This window comes from Heterodontus francisci, chromosome 26, assembly GCF_036365525.1.
Source record: "Heterodontus francisci isolate sHetFra1 chromosome 26, sHetFra1.hap1, whole genome shotgun sequence".
In the NCBI taxonomy this organism is placed as follows: Eukaryota; Metazoa; Chordata; class Chondrichthyes; order Heterodontiformes; family Heterodontidae; genus Heterodontus; species Heterodontus francisci.
The window spans coordinates 70294457-70310747 of NC_090396.1; the positions used below are offsets into that span (position 1 = coordinate 70294457).

Here is a 16291-nt window from a genome sequence, read left to right on the forward strand (position 1 = left end):
ATCTTAGTAATGGTGTGACTGTGTGGTCGGAGGCTCATCTCAGGATCAAATGTGACACCAAGCTTGCAAACAGTCTGGTTTAGTCTCAGACAGTTGCCAGGGAGACAGATCACCACCGCAGTAAAAGTGGGTGTCATGAACTTTGGCTGTAATTTAAATCTAATCTGTTAGGCAGGAAATTGGGTGGCAAGCTGGTTTTACATCTTGGATGTGAAACCAGTCTACACTCGATCCTGTCAGTTTTCCAATGGGAGAGTTAGGTTAAAATTGTCCTGATTTGTTGCTTTGCAGGTACAGTAAGGCCAAAGCAGTGGGGTAGGAGACTTAAAAATCAAGGGCAACCAAGCCTAGAGCCAAGCCTGTTAAATCTCTAACTTTTTCCACTTCAAACGAAACGTCATCAACCTGAAACATTAACTCTGTTTCAATTTTTACAGATGCTGTCTAACTTGGTGAGTCTTTGGGCAGAAAGCGCTGAAATCAGCTAGCTACTCGTTGTGGGCTGATTGGCATTGAACTAAATCATGGGTGTTGGCGCTTCTAAATAAAAGTACGGTGATGTAAAGTTTGCCGCCATAGGTCCTCTTTTGTTAGTCGAACCGGCCTATAGAGCGAATTCAAAAAGCTGTCTATCCTATGATGCCCATCCTCATTGCTTAGTGAGGGTTTCCAGCACAATATGCCTAGTTGCCAAGAGCAACGAGCTGTATAACCTCTCACACTCCTGACAACCTTTTCATTTTTTTTTTTGTTGGCTTCTTGTGTTGTAAAACTCTGATAATACAATGTTGATTCTTGTTCTGGACAGATGAGACAGACATTCCGAATGTTGCTTTAGAACAGAACACTAATGTGAATCTGGGGAGTGGGTGTTCTGCTGTGAAATTTCAATCGAGGCCTTTCTCACCAGAATGATGGAAAAAATTATAATATTCAGTTGCTTATTTCTTATTTAAAAAAATGGGGAGGAGTGTGAGGAAGAACTTTTTACGCACTGAGTGGTAATGATCTGGAATTAGCTGCATACGAGGTGGAAGTGGACATGATGAATGATTTCAAAAGGAAATTGGATGGGCAGTTGAGGGAAATAAACTTGCAGGGCCATGGGGATAAAGTGGGAGAATGGGACTGATGGGAATACTCTATGGACTCAATGAGCCAAATGGTGCCCTTCTGTGCTGTAATGAGTCTATGACTCTGTTGCTGTTTTTATTTAAGACTAGACAACAGTTACTAGCAATTGAGTGCATTTTAAAAAGTGTTTCTGACAGTACCTTGGGATGGTTGTCAACCAGGTTACACTCTGGCTGGCCCCAGAATGATTTTTCTTCCCCTGTTCACCCGAGGCAGCTGACCCCATAGCAGCTCAATATTGTCAGGAGCCTGCCATAAAAATTTAAATGGGGCTGACACAAGAATATCCACTAGGATCAGTGCATAGGGGAACAGGAGGAGCAAAACCTCATTATAGTGTTCATCTGACACAGCAAGAGAGAGGAGCACGGCGGGAGTGGAGGTTTAAAAAGAGCACCAAAAGCCCAGAGTCGGAGACCGGAGACAGAGTGAGCGAGAGAGAGAGGAGCACGGTGGGAGGGGAGAGAGGAGCACGGCGGGAGCGGAGAGAGAGAGGAGTATGGCAGGAGCGGAGAGAGAGAGAGAGGAGCACAGCAGGGAGGAGAGAGAGAGAGGTGCATGGCGGGAGCAGATAGAGAGGAGCACGGCGGGAGCGGAGAGAGAGAGAGGAGCACGGCAAGAGCAGAGAGAGAGGGAGGAGCACAGCGGGAGCGGAGAGAGAGAGGAAGAGCACAGCAGGAGCAGAGAGAGAGAGGAGCACAGCGGGAGCTGAGAGAGAGAGGAGTATGGTGGTAGCAGAGAGAGGAGCATGGCAGGAGTGGAGAGAGAGAGAGAGGAGCACAGCGGGAGTGGAGAGGGAGAGAGGAGCATGGCAGGAGCAGAGAGAGAGAGAGGATCACGGCAGGAGCGTAGACAGAGAGACAGGAGCACGGCAGGAGCGGAGAGAGAGAGACAGGAATATGGCGGGAGTGGAGAGAGAGAGAGAGAGAGAAGCACGGCAGGAGCTGAGAGAGAGAGAGAGAGAGAGAAGCACGGCAGGAGTGGAGAGAGAGAGAGAGAAGCACGGCAGGAGTGGAGAGAGAGAGAGAGAGAGAAGCACGGCAGGAGTGGAGAGAGAGAGAGGAGCACAGCAGGAGTGGAGAGAGAGAGGAGCACGGCAGGAGTAGAGAGAGAGAGAGAGGAGCACGGCAGGAGTGGAGAGAGAGAGAGAGGAGCACGGCAGGAGCTGAGAGAGAGAAAAGCATGGCAGGAGTGGAGAGAGAGAGGAGCACAGCAGGAGTGGAGAGAGAGAGAGAGGAGCACGGCAGGAGCTGAGAGAGAGAGAGAAGCATGGCAGGAGTGGAGAGAGAGAGAGAGAGAAGCACGGCAGGAGTGGAGAGAGAGAGAGAGGAGCACAGCAGGAGTGGAGAGAGAGGGGAGCACAGCAGGAGTGGAGAGAGAGAGAGGAGCACGGCAGGAGTGGAGAGAGAGAGAAAGAGAGGAGGACGGCAGGAGCGGAGAGAGAGAGAGAGAGAGAGGAGCACGGCGGGAGCGGAGAGAGGATCATGGCAGGAGTGGAGAGAGAGAGAGAGAGGAGCACAGCGGGAGCAGAGAGAGAGAGAGGAGCACGGCGGGAGCAGAGAGAGAGAGGATCATGGCAGGAGTAGAGAGAGAGAGAGGAGCACAGCAGGAGTGGAGAGAGAGAGGAACACGGCGGGAGTGGAGAGAGAGACAGAGGAGCACGGCGGGAGTGGAGAGAGAGAGAGGAGCACGGCGGGAGTGGAGAGAGAGAGAGACAGAGGAGCACGGCGGGAGTGGAGAGAGAGAGAGGAGCATGGCGGGAGTGGAGAGAGAGACAGAGGAGCACGGCGGGAGTGGAGAGAGAGAGAGACAGAGGAGCACGGCGGGAGTGGAGAGAGAGAGAGGAGCATGGCGGGAGTGGAGAGAGAGACAGAGGAGCACGGTGGGAGTGGAGAGAGAGAGAGGAGCACGGTGGGAGCGGAGCAGGGAAAAATCAAAAAGTGACATCAGAGTGATGTCACAATCAACAGGGAGAGCAGGGAAACAGAGAGCCGCCAGGGTGAGTATACAGGTAAGCTTTTAATTTAATTTAATTTAAATCAAACATAACATCATACATCTCTGGCAAGCAGGTAGGTGATTGGTTTGGGATGAAGCTACCTGTTTGGTGAGTGTCTGGTAAGTGATTAAGGTCCATTCTAATCCGAATGTTTAAAATAGTAAAGGAACTAGTGGTAAGCTTAATAAAATAATAAAAAAGGAAAACAAAGTAAATAATTAAGTAAAATAATTATGTAGTTAATTAAAACACATTAAGGATGGCAGGACAGGTGATGTATCATGGCTGCAGCATGTGGGAGCTCCTGGATGCCAGTGTGATCCAGGACAAACACGTCTGCAGTAAGTGTTTGCGCCTTGAAGAACTTCAGCTCAGAGTCATTGAACAGGAGGCCGAGCTGCAAACACTGCGACACATCAGGGAGGGGGAAATTTACCTGGACATTTTACAGCAGGAGGCGGTCACACCCCTTAGGATAGGGTCTTTTGATTTGGTCAATGGTCAGGGCTAGGGACAGGAGAGTGTGGCTGCAGCTGAGGCAGGTAAGGGGACCCAGAGGGCAGGAGTACAGGAGCCTCAGCCTTTGCGATTGTCTAACACGTTGGAAGTTCTTTCAGATTTTTTGGATGAGACTGGGGGCTGCAGGGTGGATAAACAGCCTGACCATGACACCATGGTACAGGAAGCCATTCTAGTGGAGGGAGCAAAAAGGAATGTAGTGGTAGTAGGGTATAGTATAATTAGGGAGATTGACACTGTTCTCTGCAGCAAAGACCTAGAGTCCAGAAGGCTATGTTGCCTGCCTGGTGCCAGGGTTTGGGACATCTGCTCAGGGCTGGAGAGGAACTTACAGTGGGAGGGGGAGGATCCAGTCATCATAGTCCATGTAGGTACCAATGACATAGACAGGCCAAGGAAAGAGGTTCTGCATAGTCAGTATGAGGAGCTAGGCACCAGATTAAGAAGCAGAACCTCAAAGGTGATAATCTCTGGATTATTAACCGAGCCACGTGCAAGTTGGCATAGGGCAAATAAGATTAGAGAAATTAATGCATGGCTCAAAGACTGGTGTGGTAGAAGTGGGTTCCGGTTCGTGGGGCACTGGCACCAGTACTGGGGAAAGTGACGGATGACGGTGACTATCTCGAGATCCCTGCAAAGATCAGTTCAAGTGAAAACAGAGCTTACATAGCAAGCTAGGTACCGACCTCGAGTCAGCTTCAAAGACAATGACTAAGAAGGAGTTCCATCTGAACTGGATGAATCACTCTGTCATATTAAACAGGTACATCAGTTAAATGGAGAATCCCTCTCCCTGGTGTGAAAGACTGTTCTGAAAGCTATTCCAGAGATCAGGACAATACATATAACTGAGCTCCAGAACAAACAATCAACAATGTAAGAGATAGTTTGAATAGTTTGACTCGGATACATTTGATGTGTTGGATCAGTTTGTTAATTTGCTATGTGTAAAGAGCGTCACTGTTTTATTGGACGGTCTACACCTGAACTGTGCTGGGGCCGGTGTTCTAGCGAGTCGCATAACTAGGGAAGTTGAGAGGGTTTAAACTGAATTGAGGGGGCAAGGGATTAAATTTGGGAAGATATGGTAAATCAAGGAGTAGAGACAAGGCAAGAAAGGTATTAATATGGAAAATGATAAACAGACTGTGACAGGAAGGGACAGAGCATACAAATCTAAGAGTAAATTAACAGATATGGCTAGAGGTTACAAAAATAATAAAAGGACAAAACTAAAGGCTCTGTATCTGAATGCACGTAGCATTTGAAACAAAACAGATGAACGGAGAGCACAAATAGAAATAAATAAGTATGATCAGATAGCCATTACAGAGACATGGCTGCAGGATGACATTGATTGGGACCTGAATATTGAAGGGCATATGGAAGGACAGGAAACTATGAAAAGGTGGAGAGGTAGCTCTGTTAGTTATTGATGGTATTATTGAAATAGAGCGGGATGACCTAAGTTCAGGAAACCAGATGTAGAAGCAGTTTGAGTAGAAATGAGAAATCATAAAGGCAAGAAGGCACTTGTGGAAGTGGTGTACAGGCCATCTAATATTAACCACACTGTAGGACGGGTTATAAAGGAATAAAAAATGGCAGCTTGTCAGAAATGTACAGCGATAATTATGGGGGATTTTAACCTACATATAGATTGGAAAAATCAGATGGGCAGAAGTAGTTTAGATGAGGAATACATAGAATGTTTTCAGGATAATTTCTTGAAACAATACATTCTGGAACCAACCAGAGAGCAGGCTATACTAGACCTGGTATTGTGCAACGAGATAGGATTAATTAATGACCTCATAGTTAAGGCACCCCTAGGTAGCAGCGATCATAATATGTCTGAATTTTACATTCAGTGTGAGGGAGAGAAGAATAGGTATATGACTAGTATTTTAAACTGAAATAAGGGCAATTATGAGGGCATGAAAGCAGAGCTCACTAAAATGAACTGGCAAATCAGGTTCAGGGATAGGTCAATAGAGATGCAGTGGCAGACATTTAAGGGGATATTTCAGAATACACAGAATAGATATATTTCAACGAGAAAGATAAATTCCAAGGGTGGGACCCGCCATCTCTGGTTAATTAAAACCGTTAAAGATAGTATCAAACTTAAAGAAAAAGCCTATAATTACGCAAAGATGGGAGGCAGGTCAGAAGATTGGACAGAATATAAAAAGCAGCAAAGAATGTCTAAAAGATTGATATAGAAGGCAAAATTAGAGTATGAGAGAAAGCTACCTAGAAATATAAAGACAGATAGTAAGAGTTTCTGTAGATATTTAAAAAAGAAAAGAGTTAACAAAGTGAGCGTTGGTCCTATAGAAAGTGAATCTAGTGAATTAATAATGGATAATAAGGAGATGGCAGATGAATTGAACAGGTATTTTGCTTCGGTCTTCACTATTGAGGATACAATTAACATCCCAGAATTAGCTGTAAGTCAGGAAATGGAAGGAAGGGAGGAACTCCAGAAAATTACAATCACCAGGGAAGTGGTACTGAACCAATTTTTGGAGCTGTGAGCTGACTAGTTCCCAGATCCTGATGAACCTCATCCGAGGGTGTTAAAAGAAGTGGCTAGTGAGATAGTTGATGCGTTGGTTCTAATTTTCCAAAGTTTCCTAGATTCGGGCAAGGTTCCATTAGATTGGAAAGTAGTGAATGTAACTCCTTTATTTAAAAAGGGAGAGAGATGGGAAGCAGGAAACTACAGGCCAGTTAGCTTAACATTTGTCTTAGGGAAAATGTTAGAAGCTATTATTAAAGACATTATAGCAGGACATTTAGAAAAATTCAAGGTAATCAGGCAGAGTCAACATGGTTTTGTGAAAGGGAAATCATGTTTAACCAATTTATCGGAGTTCTTTGAGGGAGTTACATGTGCTGTGGATAAAAGGGAACTGGTGGATGTATTGCACTGAGATTTCCAGAAGGCATTTGATTAGGGGCCACATCAAAGGTTATTGCAGAAAATAAAAGTTCATGGTGTAGGGGGTAACATATTGGCATGGATAGAAGATTGGCTAGCTAACAGGAAACTGAGAATAGGCATAAATGGGTCATTTTCTGGTTGGCAAGATGTAACGTGTGGTGTGCCACAGGGATCAGTGCTAGGGCCTCAACTTTTTACAATTTATATGAATGATTTAGATGAAGGGACCGAAGGTATAGATGCTAAATTTGCTGATGGCACAAAGATAGGTCGGAAAGTAACTTGTGAAGAGGACATAAGGGGGCTACAAAGGGATATAGATAGGTTAAATGAGTGGACAAAGACCTGGAAAATGGAGTATAATGTGGGAAAGTGTGAAATTGTCTATTTTGGCAGGAAGAATAAAAAAGAAGCATATTATCTAAATGGTGAGAGATTGCAGAGCTCTGGGATGAAGAGGGATCTGCGTGTCCTAGTGCATGAATCGCAAAAGTTAGTATGCAGGTACAGTAAGTAATTAGGAAAGCTAAAAGAATGTTATTGTTTATCGTGAGGGGAATTGAATACAAAAGTAGGGAGGTTATGCTTCAGCTATACAAAGCATTGGTGAGACCACATCTGGAGTATTGTGTACAGTACTGGTCTCCTTATTTAAGGAAGGAAGTAACTGCATTGGAGGCAGTACAGAAAAGGTTTACTAGACTAATATCTGGAATGGGCGGGCTGTCTTATGAGGAAAGATTGGACAGGCTAGGCTTGTATGCACTGGAATTTAGAAGAGTAAGAGGTGACTTGATTGAAACAAAGAAGATCGTGAGGGGTCTTGACAGGGTGGATGTGGAAAGGATGTTTCTCCCTTGTGGGTGAAGCTAGAACTAGGGTTCACTATTTAAAAATAAGGGGTCACCCATTTAAAACAGAGATGAGGAGAAATTTTTTCTCTCAGAGGGTCGTGAGTCTTTGGAATTCTCTTCCTCAAAAGGCGGTGAAATCAGAGTCTTTGAATATTTTTAAGGCAGAGGTAAATAAATTCTTGATAAGCAAGGGGGTGGAAGGTTATCGCTGGTAGGTGGAAATGTGGAGTAATCTGTTCAGCCATGAACTTATTGAATGGTGGAGCATGCTCGAAGGGCCGAGTGGCCTAGTCCCGAACCTAATTCGTACATTCATATGATTCCTGTTGGATCAGGAAATTTGGACCATACAGTCTAACATCCCAAATCTGAATGGAAGTACTCTCAACCCCTCCCTCCTACTGACTTCACATAAGCACTACACAAATAGTAGACTTTAGTCAGGAATTGATGAGTGATTAGAAAAAAATGCAACAGTTTGCTCCAAATTAGTTCCTCCAAGATATAATGGAAAAGCTGTAAATATGGTGGAGATACATGTATTTTTTATCTTACATATATTATCTACACACAAGATTGCTCATGTTTAAGAATCTCTAATGGTGCTGAATTCCAACTATTTCTGCTTTGAAACATTGTCTAAGAAGACTATTACAGTTTGGCTATTCTTCACAGGTCTGGCTGAGACACACAACTCTTTACATCAGTTCTGCACATGATTTACTTAAACTGCCCAACTTAGTTACCCTCTGTATCATCAAACAAAGCTGCTCTTGATGTGTATCTACAGACAAAAAATGCTATGATAAATAATATCATGACTCTTCCTGTACTTCAATCTCTGTCTTGTTGGAGTTTCAGAAATTGAAAGACAACCTAGAAGCTTTGAGATCAGAGTCTTCTTGCCATCAGAAGAATTCTCCCATGATTTCCAGTTTGGTTTTATGATATCTTCCACAAAGACTGCAGCAATAGCATTGATACCTGAAGAGATTGTGCTGTGGATTAGAAAAATAAAGCAAGAGTTACTAAGCCAGAAACCATATGAATATAAGATGCAAATATTCTTGTCAATATTGGCTGGTGTTTATTTTGCGGGGGTGGTGGTGGGGGTGGGGGGGTCAGATTTGCATTTCAGTTGGAAGAAATGGCTATCCATTAACCTTATAAAATCTTAAGAAAATTTATTGAATATTATGGAAATAGCTCTCTCTCTATCTCTCTCTCTCTCTTATTAAGAAGGAATCTATAGCAGGCGGCCAGGGTGACAGACACAAGACAGCATAGGCCTGTTATCTCTGCCAAGGACATGACCCTAGCACAGGCTCTGAAACAAGACATTCCTAAAACTGATAACATGGAATTTTGTACCCTCACTAGAAAACTGTCTGGCAGAAGTTAACAAATAGTACCAAGCACGTCTCCAAATGGTTGTATCCAATGGCAACCAAGATGCACTTTCACCAACTCCTGAGGCTTGCTGGTTCTTAAAGCAGTACTGATCCTTTGCAAGCCTTAAAGGCACATCGCTTATTCCTGGAAAAAAAACTACAGGATCATAACACCTCCGCCCCTAGCAGATGCAAGCACCTTAAATTAAGGTGACTTTGGGGGCAGAGTGATGGGCAGAGGAGAGGTTTAATTTGGGTACCTATCCCTTGATGATTGGGAAAATTGGATCTAACAAGTAATTGACATGCCTCTAGAAATAAGGCAGATAAACAGGTGCTCGGAGGAAAGTTTTCAGTCATCATCAGATGGAAGAAGACCGGAGGAGAGCTGCAAAAAACTTTGGTTGATTCAAGTTTTTGTTTTGTTTACATTTAGCAATTAATTGAAATTACTGTTTAAGTTAAACGGTAAGTTAGGTTCCTTACAGTTTTAAACAAGGGTAGACAAGCTCTCTGAGAGTAGCTGTAGCTAGTAAATTAGGTAGTTAGCTTAAACTGGTTTCTGAGCTCTAGCAGAGCTGACACAGCATTGTTTTCAGAGAATATAAATTCAAGGGACTCTCAGTGCTGCTTGTCTGTACTGAATTCTGCTGCAGGGCACAGAGTGTGAAGAAGGGAGTTTGGCCAGTGAGGGAGTTCATCCAGTGAGGGAGTTCAGGAAGGAGGGGAACTATAAATTAAGAATAAATAAATTAATACAATAAAGATGGCAGGACAGGTGATCCAGGAGTTCCTGGATGCCACGCAATTCATGGCAAGCATATCTTTGGTAAGTGTCTGCGGCTTGAGGAGCTTCAGCTCAGAGTCATTGAGCTGGAGGTTGAGCTGCAGATACTGTGATGCATCAGGGAGGGGGTAAGTTACCTGAACATTTTGTTCCAGAAGGCAGTCAGACCCCTTAAGATAGAGTCATCTGTTTTGGTCAGTGGCTAGGGACAGGAGGGTGTGACTGCGAGTCAGACAGGTAAGGGGATTGAGAAGGTGGGAATGGAGGAGCCTCAGACCTTGCAATTGAGCAACAAGTTCGAGGTTCTTGCAGCTTGCATGGACAAGAGTGAGGGCTGTAGTATGGATGAGCAGACTGACCATGGCACCATGGTACAGGAAGCCATTCAAGTGGAAGGAGCAAAAAGGAAAGTCGTGGTATTAGGGGACGGTATAGTGAGGGAGATTGACACTGTTCTCTGCAGTAAACAGCGAGAGTCCAGAAGGCTGTGTTGCCTGCCTGGTGCCAGGGTTTGGGACATCTGCTCAGGGCTGGAGAGGAACTTACAGTGGGAGGGGGAGGATCCAGTTGTCATGGTCCATGTAGGTACCAATGACATAGGCAGGACAAGGAAGGAGGTTCTGCATAGTCAGTATGAGGAGATAGGCACCAAATTAAGAAGCAAACTTCAAAGGTAATAATCTCTGGATTATTACCTGAGCCACATGCAAATTGGCACAGGGCAAATAAAATTAGAGAAATTAATGCATGGCTCAAAGACTGGTGTGGTAGAAGTGGGTTCTGGTTTGTGGGGCATTGGTACCAGTACTGGGGAAAGTGAGGGCTGCACCTTTGGGACGGTCTACACCTGAACTGTGCTGGGGCTGGTGTTCTAGTCGCATAACTAGGGAAGGAGAGAGGGTTTTAAACTAAATAGTGGGGGCAAGGGATCAAATTTGGGAGGATGTGGTAAATCAAGGAGTAGAGACAAGGCAAGAGAGAAAGGTATTAATATGGGAAAAGATAAATAGACCGTGACAGGTAGGGACAGGGATGGCAAATCTAAGAGTAAATCAGCAGGCATATCTAGACGTTACAAAAATCATAAAGCACAAAACTAAAGGCTCTGTATATGAATGTACCTGGCATTCGAAACAAAACAGATGAACTGATAGTGCAAATAGAAATAAATAAGTACGATCTGATAGCCATTACAGAGACATGGCTGCAGGATGGCATAGATTGGGACCTGAAGGGTACATGATATTTAGGAAGGACAGCAAACTAGGAAAAGGTGGAGAGGTGGCTCTGTTAATTAATGGTGGTATTAACACAATAGTGAGGGATGACCTAAGTTCAGGAAACCAGGATGAGGAAGCAGTTTGGGTCGAGATGAGAAATCATAAAGGCAAGAAGTAATTTGTGGGAGTGGTGTACTGGCCACCTAACAGTAACCACACTGTAGGACAGGGTATAAAGGAAGAAAAAATGGCAGCTTGTCAGAAAGGTACCGCAATAATCATGGGGGATTTTACTCTACATATAGAGTGGAAAAATCAGATGGGCAGAGGTGGCCAAGCTGAGGAGCTCAGAAAATGTTTTTGGGATCGTTTCTTAGAACAGCACATTCTGGAGTCAACCAGAGAGCAGGCTATACTAGACCTGGTATTGTGCAATGAGATAGGGTTAATTAATGACATCATAGTGAAGGCACCCCTAGGCAGCAGTGATCATAATATGATTGAATTTTACATTCAGTTTGTGGGAGAGAAGAGTGGGTATATGACTCGTATTTTAAACTGAAATAAGGGCAATTGTGAGGGCCTGAAAGCAGAGCTATCAAAGGTGACCTGGCAAAATAGGTTAAGGGACAGGTCAATAGAGATGCAGTGGCAGACATTTAAGGGGATATTTCAGAATACACCGAATAGATACATTCCAACGAGAAAGAAAAATTCCAAGGGGAGGGCCCACCATCCGTGTTTAACATAAAAAGTTAAAGATAGTATCAAATGTAAAGAAAAAACATATAATTGCGCAAAGATGGGTGGCAAGTCAGAAGATTGGTGTAATGGGAGTGTGTTTTTTCTCTTAAAAACAAAAGGGGTCTGTGTGCCTGTAAGACTGAAAGGAGTTTTTTTCCTCTGGGAACATTGGGTGTGAGCTTCAAGCCTGTTCCTCGGCAACAGTAAGAGAGACAGGTCACATGCCATATTGCATCAGTTTGACTGTGTGTAAAGACTGGTTGGAACCGGTTTGATCTGGCAGACCAGCAAAGTTTGCTCTCCCTGAAGGAAGGATTTGTCTCTTTCTCAGCAGAAAATCTACTTTGGCCTACAGGCTGTGTTTCACCTAAAGAGGATAATACCCCTGAGAAAGAATCTTTGCACCGTTGGAGGTAGCAAATTCCTTTTTACTTCCAGTCTCTGAGAAGTCTCTGCCTCAGTAGTGACTTCCTGTTACCTTTTGTGTTTCTGGGAGTTCTGGCATTCTCAGGAAAGTTTCCACGATTAGACTGCTAATTTAAACATCCAAATTGACCTGTTGCTATACTCCTTGTTGAAAGACCTGTACGATTCCTGCTGCAGCCAAAGTGCCATGAATGCCTATCCATTACACACTATTCATCAAACTGACCTGGAGACTTTGAGTGGCATCTAACTATTCAACTCTGGGACATCTCACCACACTAAGAACATAACCCACCAAGACTTACAACCCAGTTAGTTTATTATTCCTAAGAAACAGCTCTAATTAAAAATAAACATAATTTTAAAAACTGGTTAACCATTGCTTTTTGAATGTATGTGGGTGTGCATGAGGGTTAGAATGAATAAGAAGTTATAATGTCTTTTAGACATAGTTTTATCTCAATATTGTTAAGATATCGTTTATTAATAAATAGTTAATTTGTTGTTGTTTAAAGATACCTGGTTTCGTGTGTTTTATTCTGGGTGTTAATAAAGTGTTTAATTTGGCTAATTTCCAGTAGGTGGGAAATGTTAATAATATGCTATAACCTGTGGAGTAATGGGATTGAATTGACAGTGCATTACTCTTGCCCCTGGGTCATAACAATTGGACAGAATATAAAAAGCAGCAAAGAACAACTAAAAGATTAATAAGGAGGGAAAAATTTAGAGTACGAGAGAAAGCTGACGAGAAATATAAAGACAGATAATAAGCGTTTCTTTGGATCCTTACAAAAGAAAGGAGTTAACAAAGTGAGTGTTGGTCCTTTGAAAATGAATCTGGGGAATTAATAAGGGAAAATAAGGAGAAGGCAGATGCATTTAACAGGTATTTTGCATCGGTCTTCACTATAGAGGATGCAAGTAACATCCCAGAAACAGCTATAAATCAGGAAATGGAAGGGAGGGAGGAACTTAAGAAAATTACAATCACCAGGGAAGTGGTACTGAACAAATTGTTGGAGCTGTGGGCTGACAGGTCCCGGGTCCTGATGGATTGCATCCTTGGGTGTTAAAAGAAGTGGCTAGCAAGATCATTGATGCATTGCTTTTAATTTTCCAAAATTCCCTAGATTCGGAGAAGGTTCCATTAGATTGGAAAATAGCAAATGTAACTCCTTTATTCAAAAAGGGAGGGAGACAGGAAGCAGGAAACAGGCCAGTTAGCTTAACACTTATCATAGGGAAAATGTTAGAAGCTGTTATTAAAGACATTATAGCAGGGCATTTCGAAAAATTCAAGGTAATTGGGCAGAGTCAACATGGTTTTGTGAAATGGAAATCATGTTTAACCAATTTATTGGAGTTCTTTGAGGAAGTAACATCTACTGTGGATAAAGGGGAACCAGTGGATGTACTGTACCTAGATTTCAAGCAGGCATTTGATAAAGTGCCACATCAAAGGTTATTGAGGAAAATAAAAGCTCACGGTGTAGGCGTAATATTTTGGCATAGATAGAAGATTGGCTAGCTAATAGAGAGCAGGCATAAATGGGTAATTTTCTGGTTGGGAAGATGTAACGAATGGTGTGCCACAGGGATCAGTGTTGGGGCCTCAACATTTTACAACTTATATAAATGACTGATGAAGGGACCAAAGGTACGGTTGCTAAATTTGCTGATGGCACAAAGATAGATAGGAAAGTAATTTGTGAAGAGGACATAAGGGGGCTACAAAGGGATATAGATAGGTTAAGTGAGTGGGCAAAAATCTGGCAAATGGAGTATAATGTGGGAAAATGTGAAATTGTCCATTTTTTCAGGAAGAATGTCATGTACATCATATTTAAACTGTTGTTTCTTGATAAACTGCTTTAAAATCACTTATGAGCTTGATCCTTTTTTGGGTAATCTGTGACTCCCGAACCAAATCTTACACAGTTACCAATTTTTTACCTACTTCGTAAAGAAATATGCCATTTTGGCTTCTGTTCACTGTGAGGCATGCTTCTAGGAAGACTTAACATGTTAAAAAATTAAGAGTTTCAACTCTAGAATTTTACTGTGTCCTTGTCACACTTACAACAGTTAAGTTGTGTAACGGAGTAAAAATTATCAAAGAGAATTCAGATTTGCCAGAGATATTCAGGAATTAAAGTGGCTGGATTGGTTGGTTCTGCAAAAAGTAGAATACAGAGGCAGAATGGAGACAGTAATTCTTCTGAGGCATCTTGTACATAAATCGTAGTATGGTCGGGCAGTTAGAAGGGCTGGTTGGTCTTTGCTAGTTCTTAACAACGTATGTAATGGTATTGTATGGGTAATGTTTCAAAATTTATAATAATATTTTCTAGAATTTCTCTGACTCCTTTGACATTTTCTTGATTTCTTTTAAGGACCACCAGTGTTCACCCCATTCTCTGAAGCCATTTGGAGACAGTGCATTTACTCCTATGTACCTACTATTAGCATTTTCCAGTTTTTATGGACTGACTCACTGATTTTTTTCTCTTCCTAGCATTAGGAACTCAGCATGTGCAAGTTAGCAGCTCAACACTTAGGGTACAACATAAATAATCCATTATTTCTCGCTCCCTCCTCCTTGCACAAATGTACACAGATATTTTCCTTAATTTCAATACTACAATTAGTACTTTTTGTAAGAATTTGTATTTTATTTAATTATTATTCTATCTAACATACTGTGAATTCTAATATCTGGAGTAACACATTACATACCTCAGAGTGCCACTAAATGCACTAGCGACAAAAAGTCCCGGTACTCCAGGTACGTAAGATAAGATCTCCAAAACTAGTAATGGTGTCATCTTCAGAAAGATTTTCAAATAAAAAGAATTGGTAAGAAATAATTCTCGACATCTGTAGCACCAAGTATTTCTTGGAATTTGTCAGTGTTGACAAATTGGATTAACAAAAATAAATACAACACCAAATATGATCACTTTAAAAAGATATTTAAGCAAATCAAACAACTTCACCTGTTCTCCACATAGACGTCCTTTCATTTGCATTTTCCCTATATTTAATTCAAGCACCAACTTCCCATCTGACTGAATCATAATTTTTTTTTCGAATCGGTAACCTTAACCTCGACTAAATGGATCAAATCATCTCACTGATGCATAGTATCACATTAACAGAGACCAATGAATTACTTGTAGCAGAATTAAAAGAAGTTGGTCCCCAGTTGAGAAAATTACTAAAAATATTCAATTATCTTAAATTGACATACTTTGTCTGACCTGTTCACAAAGATTTCCACTCTAGAGATAGGTTGCTCAGATTAACAATAGATACCAAATACAAGAACTGGGAGTAGAGAAACAGTTTTAATAGTGTTATAGCTAGATGGGTGTCAGCGTGGCTTGTTGCCACTGTTCACCTCCCAACTGACCACAGCAAGTGTTTTAACTCCTTTGTGTTTTATTTGCCAAATAAACAGACAGATAACAGGTTTTCTCAGAGGTAAATTTTTAAAAAATCAAATCCCGAAATGATCGCAACACTGCTCATGCATGCATTCACTCTCGCACACACTCTGAGGAGAAGATAGATAGAAACGTACAGGGTAAGAGATGTTCCGAGTTCAGGTTGTAAAAGTCTGTTGTTTCAGGAATAACCTGTGGGATCCCCTTGGAAGGTAAATTTTGAAAGTTGAAGGCCTGTTTGCTGGTTGTCTGGTATTTGTTGAGCTGTTGCAGTCTCCTGGTGGTTCACTTTGGGTTGAAGATGATGCTGATGTCTTGGGTCAATTCTCACCGGTAGAAAAATTGTTTTTGCAAAGGCACAGTTTTATCTCTGCTGTAGTTAGCTTTCAACTTGTCTCAGCAGGGTTCAACTGTGTTGTTGGAAATGATTCTCTCTCTCTCAGCCTTGCTGGAATTCAAGATGTTTTTTTTGTTCCACTGTGTGGCTGAGGAGACCAGACTGATGTTGTTGTCTCTAGTCCTGTCCTGAAAAGACACTCCCTATGTTCCTCAAAACAATTAACTTTTCGCTGAATTTTTACAAGGGTTGGCTTTGCCCATGTGACTTCAGGTTTCAATCCTAGCTGGGCTGTATAATGGCCTTGACGATGGTCCCGTTCTAAGGAGAGGAGGTTGGTTCACATTGCATTGTCTTGGAGGTTATTCGGAGACAAGAAGTCTGAGAAAGGTCTTGTCTCATTAGGCATTAAGTTGGATTTTACTGGGCCCCCGATGTCGGGCTCCATGGTGAGGGTGGGGCTGGAAGATGATTCTGG

General features: G+C 42.5%; 1 protein-coding gene across 2 annotated transcripts in view; it reads right to left on the reverse strand.

Moving 5' to 3' along the window:
* LOC137384449 (sodium-coupled monocarboxylate transporter 1-like) overlaps positions 1 to 16291 on the reverse strand; it is a 97636-nt gene that overhangs the window by 33993 nt on the left and 47352 nt on the right. For both annotated transcript variants that reach the window (XM_068058526.1, XM_068058527.1), the window contains exons 10-11: positions 14767 to 14855; positions 8336 to 8457 (exon numbers count right to left, since the gene is read on the reverse strand). In XM_068058526.1, coding sequence (XP_067914627.1) covers positions 8336 to 8457; positions 14767 to 14855 — 211 coding nt within the window. The remainder of the gene's footprint in view (positions 1 to 8335; positions 8458 to 14766; positions 14856 to 16291) is intronic.